A 14,004-nucleotide genomic window follows, 5' to 3' on the forward strand; every position below is an offset into this window, starting at 1 on the left:
AAAGTAAGAGGAATAAATATGGCAAATTTCTGAGATTAAGGTGGATTTTTTTATTCATTAAACAATGAAAGGCTACTTATGTGTACTCTTTGGGGAGCTTTAAATGAATTCAAATCTTTGTTAAACTCACCTTTGCATATGGGCTTGGAGCATGATTAACATGCCAGTCTTCCTTTTTATCCCACAAAAAAAAATCTATCTTGGGAGGTAGCTGCAGTGTTGTCGATTTAAAAAAAAAAGTAATTGAACAGCTTTATGTGTAGCCCATAGGAATTCAGACACATTTTTAAGGTCCTCCACAACAACAGAGAAATCATTTGTCTCTCTACGAGCTGCAGGAACAAAATAGCATCAGTTTGTTTTTGGAGTTTGTTGTAAACACACATTCTGGGCAGAACATTTTTCTTGTGTGGCGTCCCGAAGCTATTACAGGACAGAGCGAGGGTGATATGAGGACTTCCTAAGAGTTGATACACACGAGTTCTTGTGAACTATGGAAAGTCTTGGCCAGATGGAATAAAAATAAAACGACAAATTTCCCTTTTCTTGCAAAGTAAGTAAAGCTTGAATGTTGACCAGAAAATTCCAACATACTTCTACTAAATAAACCTCATAGGTCAAATTTTTATAAGAAAACTAACTTTGTTCCTAAAAACAATGTTTGGATTCTGGAATCTGATGCATTTGATGCAATGTATCAAATGCACACACATTAAAAATCATTATAAACCAGCTTGACAAATTCTGTTTATTTTTTGTTATAAAATGTGCCAGAAGATTGAAAAACTTGGTAAATGGCCTGTAACACTTGAGGAAAGGACTGCGAAAGATATAAGGCTACTTTGGTAGTTAAAGAAGAAGAAGAAAAAAAAAATATGGAAAAAAGCATCAAATCAGACACAGTAGACTACTTTGTGTCATAATATTTAATCTGTTTAGGTGATAAAAGCAGAATAGTTTGATATATTTTTATGCTCAGACCAAAAATTTGCATGAAGGTTTTCAGTATAACAGGAACTACACTACATAAACTAGTTTAACACATTTAAGCATCTCTTGATTTTTGTGTAAAAAATTTGTTGTGCAATTTTTACAGTCCTATGTGGTGAAGATGTCTCAGAATTTTACCTAAATAGACAAGAAGCAAAAATATATTTATTTTTTTTTTCTGCTCGAGCTGCTGACTATGCTTTCATTTGGAAGTCAAACACCATCATATTACTGCAGCAGATGACGCTGCTGCTGAATAAGGGCTTTTCTTAAATGCTGAAATGTTTCGTGTGTCACGCATGTAACATTCAAGTGGGTTCAGTTGCAGTTCTGTCTTGGGATTTCTCTATAAAATGTAACCAATACTTTCCAAAGCTTTGCAGAAGGCTTAAGTTGTTTTTTTGTTTGTTTGTTTTTTGTTTTGCGTGCCAAGAGTTTGACAGTCTGGAAAAAGGACATCCACACTTTGTGCAGCTTTTAACTTTGGGCCACTGGAAATTAAACTAGTCCCATTTGCTCTAATCTTTTTTTGTTTTCCTCACCCTGAAGCCGCCATTCCTCGTGTTAACTCATCCCATCTTGGCTGTCCTCTAAGGGATTAGTTTGTTCATCAGTGAAAGTGACACAGAGTGATAAATCTGGATTTATCTGCTCACCCAGACGTTGAAACAAATGATGCCAATCGAGGATTAGAGTGTCCTCGGTTTGTACAGCAGAATGTTACTAAATCAAAGAGATGCACAGCGAGTGCACTCACCCATTATAATTCACTTTTTTAAAAATGGAGTTTAATCCCAAGTTAAGTTTAAAACTAAAAAACTTTCAGCCAACAGAAAATGAATGAACCGATTAAATTCTGCACTTGTTGTAAGACTAAAGTCAAGCTTTTTACATTTCTTTCACATGTTGCATGGCATATATGAAGAGCAGAAGAGATGTTTTGTGATCTGCAACACACCACATGACAGATGTGCACCATGCAACTTTATGCTGAAAACTGTTCTTGTATCGAAGTCATCCAACTACGTTTACATAAAACTAAAATATGAGAAGAACAACTTTAATTCAAGTTAGTCAAAGCTGATACACAAAGTACCACCAACCAGCTAAAACAGTGTACTGACTTTAATTGCACTAAATGTTTTGGTTTTTTCCAAATAAACATTTGTACAACAGTTAAATAACCAGAAAGACAAAAATCAAGGTCAGCCAAGAACATGGTCTCTCTCTCTCACACACACACACTTTCCATTAAAACAAGCAGACACCTCTCAAAAGATTAAACTACTGTATGTGTTTTTTTCTGAAAAGAAAACCACTTTATTTATTCCACTTAAAAAATAGAACAGCATCTCAAAAATGTTTTATACCATGCTAAATTACCTGAGAATTACCTTTTGTTACCAAAGATTACTAACTCCATATCGGCAAAAGGAGAATTTGGCCCAAACTGAGTCATAATTTAAGTTTCCTCAACATTTTTCTTCTGGGGCTTCTTGAACTCTTACAGATGCCATTTCTGTCAAGTCAAACTCTTGAGTTTTTCTCACATCTTCATTCTGCTACTGTTCCTCGTCTTCCATTAAGTCCAAGGATATCTCACTCTCACTCAGCTCCTCCTCCTCTTCTTCACTGCTGGACGGCTTTTTCTTTAGTTTTCGCTTTCTCACTTTGGCCGTCTTGGGTTTTGCAGCTCGGCCAGACTCCTTTTTTTCTCCGGACACTGTGACTTTGCGGTTCTTCTTAGGTCTCCCCACTGGTCTACCTGTGAGGGTTCTCCTCGTCCTTTTCTGAGTTTTCACCTCCTTTTCTGCAAGCTGCGCTTCCTCTACTTCGGGGTCACCATCAGCGCATCCCTTCGGGTTTGCCGTTGTCTGTTGATGGTAACGCTGGACGTGACTCTTCAAGCTCACATTGTGATTGAAGCATTTATCGCATTGTTTGCACTTGTAAGGCCTCTCCCCTGTGTGCAGGCGCATGTGGGACTTCAGATGGCTGGGCTGTTTGAAGGCACGCTGGCACACCGAGCACTCGAACGGTTTTTCCCCCGTATGCACCATCGAGTGTCTCTGGAGAGCCACAGCCCAAAAGAATTCGATCCCACAAACGGGACATTTCAGCGGCCCTGGCTTCAAGTGTCTCTTCATGTGGTTTTTGCGCTTCGTGTACGTGGCAAATGTTTCTGGACATTCGGGACATTTAAAAGGATTGCTTTCATTTAAGTGAGTCTGCTCGTGGGCCTTTTTGGCTACTTTTGTCTTAAATCCAATATGGCAATATTTGCAAGGATGCTCATAGTTTGTACTGTGCACCCTGTTGTGAAGAGTCAAGGCGTGTTCAGTGGCATACCTCTTCCCGCAAGTGTTACAAGAGAAGGGCTTCATCTTATACTCACAGGTGTGAGGCTTTCGTTTTACGAAAAACATCCCACAATCTGTGCAGAGTTCCCTGTTTTTCAGACTGCCATGCATGTGGGCGTCTTCATCAGAGCTCTCTTTCTCAGATTCCAAAACTGAAAGCTCGTCGTCTGGGTCCCAGCTGTCCTCTGAGTCCGGGTCCCAGCTGTCGTCTGAGTCCTTGACCTCACCCGGATCGCTGGATTCCTCCGATTCTGTGGTGTGATCACTCTCCTTGTCAACAACTTCGACATTCTCAGTGATCTCTACTGTCTTTGTAGATGTTGCCTATCAACCACACAACAGAACAAGCGAGGGACTTAAAACACAATAAATTCTGTACAAGCAAAATTTAAGATTACATTTTGTTTCTCAAACACTCAAAGATAAGAAGGAAAATATTTAAAGTATCTGTTTACACTTAAAAAGTAGTGAAAACAACAACAACAAAAAGAAACATTTGTTATTTGTAGCCGCTGTGATAGTGGCAATAAGAGTGAAACATGTAAACAGATAAATGTAGTGGTTTTACTATGATTTTTTTGCCCATATCATTGTCCATGATATGGGTGAATGTGGCAGATCATTTGATTAGGATTGCTGGAGAAAACCTAGATTTTCCCACCACATGCCAAAAAGTCGTGGCCAAGTCACCGAGCCATCTGTTACCACACATCTTCAAATCAGGGAGTTATGTTTGTGAAGGGGTGAATGTGGTTCATATCATAAAAAGCCCCAGAAAAGCCATCCTTTAATGCTGTTCAAACAACTTCATTAGATTATAACCACTTCTAAACGTTGACAAATGCATGCTGATCTTCTGAAACTCAGTCATCTGAGGTCCCATTTTTCAACAATGTCAGACTGAACGGGTATTTGAACTCAAATAAAACTTAGATTTAAATTAGGGTTCATTTTAAAGTGAAAAAACAAGTTGCTGCTGAATCATTCATGCCAGTTGCAGCAAACGTTTATTACTAACCGCCTCCAATTAGGAGTGATGTGATTTTGCTTATTTGACAATTAGGATTTATTTTTGACCTGGAATCAAAATTGGACTAATTGTTTCAAACACAGATACTTTTTAAATTGCAACATATTCTTAAGGAATTAATATGACACCTTTTTTAAAAGAAGAAAAACCCATTTGGTCATTAGGTCCCTACCTCTAAAAATATTTCCATGCATTTGGTCTGATGATCCTCTGACACTGCAGTAATGCTGTTTTGGGTCAGATTCTTCCAGTGGTTCTTGTAGCCACACTGCCGGCACTGCTGGTTCAGGACTAAGAGGACTCCACAGACCACTTTCTCGGTTTTTACTTCAGATTGACACACGGGGCAAGTGGCACTGAACAGCTGGAGAAGCTGCTTTTCATTTACAATGTACCTCTTACTCATCCGAAGCATGCTAACTCTGGGAAAGAAGTATACATCAGATTTTCCATCTTAATAGAAAATAGTAAAAAAAAAAAAAAAAAAAAAAAAAAAAAAGTTTGGGTAAAACTCACTTTTCCTTGATAATGTCAAGGTTTTCAATTTTTTCCAGCATCTTACAATAATCTGATGATGTAGATTCAGAGGCCTCACTTGATGCTGGGCTTGCAGGCACACCTGAAAAAAAAGAGAAAACATTCAATGCAAAAGCACATTTTTTTTTACCTATATTAATTGCCTAAAATTTTAAGGCACCTCACTCGTTAAATAGCAGTTCTCCTCTTTGTTTAATGTTGAAGATCCTGGAGTTAGACCATGGCATTTGTTAAGTTGATCATATTCAAGTTGGTCAGGATATTTGGACTGAATGATATCCTAATACAGGCAAAAACAGGCAAGGTTGTAAAAACAGAGGTATACGAAATTATGAAAACTTGCTTAAAGCAACACAAGTCTGCAAATTCTGCAACAACCTTGGTGGTAAAGAAAGTGTTCAACAAATGTGTGTTTGGAAGAGAAAAAAAAAAAAACTTTTTACATTGCCTTGGGGCAGATGCTTTCTTGCAGACCTTGACTGCTGAATGTACAATGGCCCACAACAGTTTTGCAGGGGCTTCAAAGATTGAAATGGCCTTGAAGAAGCCCATTTCTATGGAAGAGGATTAGGGCCACCGAAGAAAAAAAATTCTTACTTTAAAGTCAGAACTCTGACTTTCTGACTTCATTCTCAGAATTCTGACTTTAAAGTCAGATTTTTTTTTTTTTTCGGTGGCTCTAATCCTCTTCCGTACATTTCAAATGGGAATGTTTTTCAGGGACAGTACTTGTGGAGCAATGAATGGCAGGCAGGGTAAGTACAGTTACCTAAAAAAAGATGATCTTCTAAATGGACACGAACCCTAAGCATACCACCAATAAGTTACACTGTGGGAAAGGCCAATATTCCAGCAGCATTGGCTCTAACTAACATACAGTAAACAGTGCTGACCTTTGCTGACTGGTGTCGATCAGGGATTGTTCGTATGTTTACCATATTTTAGGGGCTTGTATTACGTAAGAAAACAATATAAATACACTCACTGTGCATCCACCTCACGAGCAGTAAAATTACATCATACAGCATAAAGAACAAACTTCTTCAGATGTTTCACTTGATGGAATCTCACCTGTTTGGACTCTGGTTCGGCAGGCGAACACACTGATGGTACAGCATCGGATTTTAGCTGGGTCGAACCAGCAGCTCGAGTCACTGTTAGAAAACAGTTACTTGTGAAGTGTTCACTGCAAACACGGATATCAGTCCATGAGGTTTCTTTAAGTCTCTGACCATTGACTTCGAAGAGAAACTGGACCCACTCCAGTCTCCTCTCTGGGTCTGCTGGAAGAATGAAATGTTGAGCTCTGCGACGCCATGACTCACACCCAACGACGGAGCACATTCTGGATTTAAGTTTCGTTGCCGGTGTGTATAAAGTCTGGAAGTGTACATTTAAGTGAGAAGTTAGCTACCCAGCAGTCGTCAACAGCACAAAATTGCTAAAAGCTAACTAGTGATGCTTTAGCAGCGGTGGAGGGTGAAGGGGCGGGGTTTGGTGGCACTAGACTGATGGGAATTCAGACGATGTTTCAAGATCCAAATCATTTGGCTCCGCTCACAGTAAAGACGTTCATTCGGCTCCCAAGCCCTCTTCATGTCAGCGTAATTCCATAACCCTGGAACTTTTTTTGCTGGTTTCTAGAGCTTAGAGATGGTAAAACGGGAATAACGTTTAGGTTATTTCCTTACTAGAATATGTCCCTATTACATTAGAAAACGTATATGAATTTATAGTCTGTCTCAGACTGTCTCCTCTGTTGTTCTTTTTTTTAAATCATCCTTTATGTCATTGTCTTTCTTTACTCCTGCAAATATTATTAGTGGTCAATGTGCTTTTGGTTTTAGATTACCTCTTTTTTATGTGAAGCACTTTGTTACAGAACCCTCCTTTTGCCCTATTATTCTATAAATAAAGATGACTTGGAAAGGAATGTTTATATTACTCAAATTCCGCATCTTTTTGTCTTTTCCCGTTTTGTAGTAGTACATAAATCCTAAATAAGCTCGCCATCTGCAAAGTTTTCAGTACAAATCTGTGTAGCTGCCTGTTCATTTGAATATAAAATGACCCAGTTGCTCATGGTGATTCACAATAAGACACAAAGCACGTGATGGGCTTTAAGATTTACCCTTTCCTCTTTTAACATTTACTTTAAAATTAGTATAGAAACGGAGATTGCATTAACAATGAGTTAATTTATTGGGTTTCTTTTTCGATTAGCCATGTCTAAATGGGCGGAGTGTTACTGCTGGGTTGGTATGATTTGTGGCCAAGCGTACACCGGTCAGAAGAAGTAAATCAACAGCAGATTCACTTTCATTTCAGTTAGGCTGCTTATCAGTAATATTATTTTATTTTTGAAGTGCAGTAAAATGGGATCAACAAACTTTATTTCTCCACTACATTATTATTTGCCTGTCAGAATCTAAGTAGTGGCTGTTATTAAAACATCCTCCAGGAGAACTAGACATATACAGAATTATATGTCTGATATTAATGCTTTCTTCCTGTAACATGTTAGCAAATTAAGTCACAATGGTTTCTTACTGTGCTCTAGGATACATGTTTTGAACTTCTCAGTTATTTTGGCTTGTAGAAAAAAAATGCTAAAATCAGAAAGAAACTCTCTTAAGATGTAATTTCAATTATCCACTGAGATACACAAATACGGCTTTGAACCAGTTTTTTGTTGACAATCTTTACTAACACCTATGTGAAAAAGAAAAATCATTATTTAATTAATAATCTGAAGATTCAAAATAAATATGCAGGTTGTCAAAATGCCGACAGCAATTCTGAATGACTTCGAACTCATAGTGCGTACTGATTGTCTTATCTTTATTTTATGACAGTATTCTATATTTACTCCATATTTCTAGACTAAGGATTAGAGATTTTGTTCCAAATAAAACACTGAAAATGGCAACATCTTTTGGGAGAATCTGGTATGGCTTGATGACAAACAACATACAGTTTTACAAGTTGTGCTCTTGGCACAAAAGAAACCTAAATATCACTGAAAAAACATCACACAATAAAATACGGTGGTGGAAGCATCATACTCTGGGATTACCTTGCTTTAGCTAGAACTTGGTCTTAGTTAAAATTTGTATCTTTTATACAAATAAACAATAATAATTTTTGCTCTCATGGATTTTTTATGGATGAAACTATTAAATATTTTTCTAAACCTTCCTGCTGCAAGAATTTTAAATGTGCTTCAAGGCAGCTACCTGCAGATAGACAACTTTTTATTTTTTAATTCTACATGGCCCTCAACAATCATAACGCAGAATATTATGAGGTATCATGTATTCAAAATTTGCTACTGAAAAATTAAGAATTTAATATTAGCTTTGATTAATATACTGTCAACCACAATTTGCATAAATGTTTATTACGTATTTTACAGTTTGAACATTTCATTCACTACATAAGTCAATAATGAAGTATTCTGAAATAATCCTTTTCTTCACATTTAAAGGCAATACTAAGCAGTTTTTTCATTTATATAATATAAAAATAAACTTTCTAAGGACATGTTGCAAATTTTCATTATCAATATTTCATCTTTTTTCTTGTGAAGGATTGAAGCCAGGTCCCTTATTCTCTTCATAGGTACATTTTTATTTCTGCCTCTTCCCATTTAACCTTCCAGTTTTCACAGCATTTGATTCAAAGTTTTTAGGTCGCCCTATTGGTCTACCTGTGCCCCTTCTTCTAATTTTAGGTCTGTAAAACTCTTCCATTTGGGTCTCATCGTCAGTGATCTGTGCATCACAATCTGTGTCCTGTTCCTCTTCATCACTGTCAAGATCCTGGTTTATATTTTTTCTGAACATGTTAGATTTAGAACTGCTAGCGTCTCTTTTCTGGTTGATTTTTGTATCTGTCTTTGCTTCTGGTCCAGAATGTACAGGGTGATAACGTTGGATGTGGTTCTTCAAGCTCACGTTGTGATTAAAGCACTTGTCACAGTGCTGACACTTGTAAGGCCTCTCCCCAGTGTGCAGGCGCATGTGAGACTTCAAATGACTTGACTGGTTGAAGCCACGCTGGCAAACTGAACACTTGTATGGTTTTGCGCCAGTGTGGATCAATAAATGTCTCTGAATGGAAAGAGCACGGAAGAACTCAACCCCACAGAAGCGACATTTCAACTCTATTGTCCCTCTGTGATTTTCCAGGTGGATTCTGCGCTCCTTGTTTGTGGCAAAGGTCTCCAAACAGTCTGGACATTTGTACGGTTTCCCTTGGGTTATATGGATCTGCTCATGTGCAAATTTGTCTGCCTTCAACTTAAACGTAACATTGCAGAATTTGCAATTAAACTCATAGTCCTCATTATGAATTCTGCTGTGAAAATTCAAAGCCACCTCATTGACACATCTTTTCCCACAAATGTAACAGGAATAAGGCTTCACTTTGTGCTCACAGGTATGAGGTTTTCGTCTATCAAAGAACCTTCCGCAGTCTGTGCAGAGTTGGCTGTGTATGGGAGTGAGTGAAAGATAATCGCAGTAATCAATATGGTCTACAGAATCATTGCTTTGTTTCGCAGGAAATAATTTGACGGGGAAAACACCCCGCGCTGGCTTCCAGTCCTCGTCTGAATCTATTTCACCAGAGTCACTTGATTCCACTGATTCATCTTTAGGGTCACTCTCCTCATCAAGAACAGCGTCAAACTCGGGAACCTCTGATATGATGCTGGAGGTTGCATCTTCGGTTGCAGCCTGTGGCAAGAAGCACAATTGGTTTATTATATATTAAGCATAACAGGAAAAGGGGAAATAAATACTTTAAATGTATACAATTTCTTTTTGATAGAATCAAGGCCCTTTGGAAAGATTTTTAACATCAACCAAGCAATTACATCTCTCTGTGTCTGTCCAGTGCTCATAACCTGGACACACAATTTTGATCTAAACTTGACTCTGAACTCATGGGTAAATTCCACCTCATTTTCAGCTGTGAGGGGAACACTTACCTCCCACTCAGAGCTCTCCTCAGCTCCCATATTTAAACACACTGACGGAACAGCTCCGGGCTTCAGCTGGACTCTGTCATTCACATTAACAAGACAGTCGTCTGGAAAGTGTTCGCTACAAACAGAGATATCAGTCCATGATGACTCCTTAAAACACTGCTTGTTGACTTTAGCTATAAACATGACCCATTCCAGTCTCTCCTCTGGATCTTCTGGTAATTTAAATCGCTGCGCACTGCGACGCGACGAATTACATCCAGCAACTGAGCACATCCCGGGTGTACGTTTCGTTTTCGCTGACTCTTAAGCAACTTCTTGAGAAATGTTTCAAATACGCAACGTTAAAGTAGGAAGCGGCATTTTTCTGGCAGCTGCATTGAGCTAAATTAGCTAGCGGTATCTGTTTAGGTTGATAGTCGGATGGGCGGACTTTCGTCAGAGGGTACGAATGGTTTATTGTCAAGCGTACACAGGTAATAAGTTCATTGCACATCAAAACAATGTTACGTTCAGTTCTAAGTGAATGAACAGTAAATAATACAAAATTATTATTATTAATTATTATTATTATTATTATTATTATTATTATTATTATTATTATTATTATTATTATTATTATTATTATTATTATTATTATTATGTTCAGGTAGTCATTCATATTAATTTCTGTCAATGCCACAAGATGACGCCAATTATCTTTAAGTTCTCTGTGTTCCATTTTTCAAGTTCTGTTACATCCAAGACATATTGTTACGGAGATGTTGACTTATTCTTTTACTTTGTGGAGTTAAATGATATACTACTATGATTAAAAAATATTTGTACACAAAACCTTAAGAGTAAGAAGTTTAACAAAAAGATGAGATTAAACTAAAACAAGTGATATGTAAGTGCCAATAATCACTGAAAAAATGACTGTAAAAAATGAACTTAGGGGTTTATCAGATTAACAAAAGAATATCATGTACTTTTAACTAAATAATTTCATGTTTCAAACAAAAACGTGATACAGTCGTGTTGGATAAACAAAAAATTCAACAACTTCACATTTATGAAATTTAATCATGTTGAGATAACATGATTCATTATAGTCAGACTGAAATCACGGGATATCACGCGAGTTCACGCGAGACAATCGTCATTCAATTTAATCAGATTCATTTCCCTCCGAAGAGGATCTAGCGAGTTCAGGGGATCACGAGAGATTATGCGACATAACTGCTTTGCGCCTGGGAAAACTTCAAAGCGGTTTTAGTTACATATTAAACTATAGACATTTGTTGTTCTCTGCAGGGCACTACTGGCATTTAAGAACTGCACTGAAACAGTTATTACATTTCTTTCAGCATTTAAGAACTGCACTGTAATAGTGCAGTTCTTTCTTTCAGCATTTAAGAACTGTAAAAAAAAGACTTTTTTTAACAAAAGTCTTTGAATTAGCGTAATTAAATCATGGAAAGGATTCCCACTTGATTAAATAGCTTTCTTTCAGCATGAAGCATGTTTGTTGAGCTAACCTAATTTTCATGAGTTGGATCAACTTAATAAGTAGTGTGAAGGTATCACTGTAACATAAGATGGTTTCTCCTGCGTGCTGTGGTGGCGCAGGGGTTTAGCGCACTGCATGTTTGGAGGCCTTAGTCCTCGACGCAGACGTTGCTGGGTCGACTCCCTGTTCTGGCAACCTTTGCCATGTCCTCACCCTGTCTGCCTACTGTCTCAAAAAAATACGAGCCACTAGCGCTGCAAAGACTCTTCGGAGAGAAAAAAAAAAGTTGGTTTCAACTAAATTGCCATTAATCTTAGTCAAGTAAATCATTTGGTCCAAAGCATTGCAAATTAGTTGGGCTGGCTCTTTTAAATTGCATTGGGTCCAACTATAGTAAATAAGTTGAATCAACCTTAATAAATTAAATTGAGCCAACACATTTGCTTTAAATTGGAATAACCATAATATATTAAGTTCAGCCAACACTTAATAGAATAACTGTAATAAATAAGTTGAGCCAACTCATTTGATTTAAATTAGATTAACCTTAATAAATTAAGTTGACCTAACACATTTGCTTTAAATAGGAGTAACAGAATTACATGGTGCTGGAATAAAGCAAAGTAATCAGGTGGAAAACCTTTCCATAATTTTTTTTATGTTCATCCAAAGAGGTATTTTTTTCAGTGAATTTGTGTGACGGCAGATGAAAATATCTCAGTCTAGTTTCAATACTAATCTTTTTAAAATGAAGACTAAGGTGAAATCTATAATATAAAATTTGTTGATGTATGGAAAAAGTATTGACCTAAGACGGTTAAAATGTACTACCTTCATTTACGTCTGTGTTCCTTTAAACTTAAACTTAACCTTTAAACCTTACTCTTTTCACATTTTGTCTTTCAAGCCTTTTTGGTGTCTGCAACCTAAATACTTAAAATTCTTCTTTGAAGGCGTTTCATTGCCATGGGAGAGAAGCTTTCTAAAATATGTCAGAAATGATGACCCAATGTCTGACCTTTAAAAAGTAATTTAAAACTGACACCCCACACATTTGTATCTAACGTTTGGTACAATGGGTTGAGGAAAAAACCTTAACCCGCTACAATGTGTCTTGGAAAAGAAGATGAGGAATTCTGGAGAAAAAAGAAAAAAACTAAACAAGTCTGGACTAGGCCAGAGAGGATGTGAGCTGTTGAGATATTTTAGATGTTTTCAACAGTGAAGCTCGTATGGGAAAACACAGAGAACGAACTGGTGGTATGCTCTGCCATTAATCTTAGAGCGAACGTCTATCTGGCCAAGTGACTGACAACAATGTGAAGACTTGCCAACATTCCTTTGTGAATTCGAAAGGCAGCTGACATGTTTCGACTGTGCTTCTCGCTCTTTTTCCCTGAACTGGTATGATGCAGGAAGATGGAGTATAAATGTTGAAAAGGAGGAGATGGGATATTCCTTTATAAAACTAAGATTTCTTTTTTTTTTCTGCAGTTTTTTGGATCAATTTGCTTTTATTTCTTTGGCTCAGTACACTGGGAATTTTATATCGGGCTGAAATCAGTATGAATGATATGGGGTTGTTAATAAACCATACAAATTATATTGCTCTGCTTAGATTAGTGTCCTTTGTTGGCACTTGCGCTGCAACAACATACCAACAATAACTCTAAATCCTCAAAGAATTGTAATTTTTCACCCATCATAAAACCCTGAGCATGAATGTGGAGACTGAAAATATCCCTGTCACTTTCAAACAGAAGGTTTTTCAGCATCTATGTGAAAGAACGCTGAAGTTGTGAATGTGTTTTGGTTTAGTTTGCTCAAGTGCCATGTGTTTGGGGAAATGAAAAGTGTTGTGAAAAGGGATCTGTCCCTCTACAGATTTCTTCTGTTCTGGCTTTTTTGTTATACTTAAACTGTGAAGCAGTGTCAGGGTTATAGACTTAACCCTCTGGTTCTGTTCATTTCTAGGGTACAGCAAAAATGTTCATGGGTCAATTTGATCCGGGGAGTATTTAATTATGTAATACTGTCAGAAACCAAAAAGTTCATCCAAAACATTTTTGTGTCTGATTATTAACTCCAATACAACCATTTCAATCAATATTTGTGCAATGATGTTTTTTTTATTTCTCAGAAATTAAGGATCAATGACGACAACCTACTCATTTACTCATTTGGACATAAAAAATGGGATTTCCATTTTTTATGTCCACTCAAAAAAATCTAGACACAAAAAAAACTTTAATTTCCTTAAAATTAATCTTTGGTCATTTTTTTTATATGACACTTTATATTTTTTTTTCAATGGGTGATCGTTATAATTGAACTTGAGACACACATACTGTTCAGGGTCAAATTGACCTGCTGATTAAAATCAAGATAAATGAGTCATGCAGAGAGTATTTATGTTTTCCTCCACTTCTGCTGAGTGTCCACTCAGTGTGGGTGGAGTTTGTCTATGGGAACAGAAAATGTTTTCTTCAAAAATTGTATGAACACCTGCTCTCTCGCAGTTTCCTAGTGAAGTAAAGAGAATAGTGAGAAAGTGGGTTAGTGTGCGGGCACATGCGCATGTATGTGTGTGGTGTGTTGTGTTTGT

General features: G+C 37.2%; 2 protein-coding genes across 3 annotated transcripts; both read right to left on the reverse strand.

Annotated features, from left to right (window-relative positions):
- Nucleotides 1-2,034: 2,034 nt before the first annotated feature.
- Nucleotides 2,035-6,443, reverse strand: LOC122841323 (zinc finger protein 557-like). Of its 2 annotated transcripts, XM_044134564.1 has the most exons (6): nt 6,150-6,443; nt 5,989-6,071; nt 5,083-5,197; nt 4,897-4,999; nt 4,553-4,802; nt 2,035-3,674 (listed from the first exon to the last, which is right to left on the reverse strand). In XM_044134564.1, the coding sequence occupies exons 1-6, from the start codon at nt 6,259-6,261 to the stop codon at nt 2,553-2,555; spliced, it is 1,785 nt and encodes a 594-aa protein (XP_043990499.1). In that variant the 5' UTR covers nt 6,262-6,443; the 3' UTR covers nt 2,035-2,552. The 2 variants fall into 2 exon arrangements, with proteins under 2 accessions (XP_043990499.1, XP_043990498.1); XM_044134563.1 differs by having other exon boundaries at nt 5,989-6,443.
- Nucleotides 6,444-7,685: 1,242 nt separating this feature from the next.
- LOC122841510 (zinc finger protein 816-like) lies at nt 7,686-10,339 on the reverse strand. The gene is made up of 2 exons (XM_044134851.1): nt 9,911-10,339; nt 7,686-9,656 (listed from the first exon to the last, which is right to left on the reverse strand). The coding sequence occupies exons 1-2, from the start codon at nt 10,181-10,183 to the stop codon at nt 8,547-8,549; spliced, it is 1,383 nt and encodes a 460-aa protein (XP_043990786.1). The 5' UTR covers nt 10,184-10,339; the 3' UTR covers nt 7,686-8,546.
- Between the last annotated feature and the right edge of the window lie 3,665 nt (nt 10,340-14,004).

This window comes from Gambusia affinis, linkage group LG12 (genome assembly GCF_019740435.1).
Source record: "Gambusia affinis linkage group LG12, SWU_Gaff_1.0, whole genome shotgun sequence".
Taxonomy (NCBI): Eukaryota; Metazoa; Chordata; class Actinopteri; order Cyprinodontiformes; family Poeciliidae; genus Gambusia; species Gambusia affinis.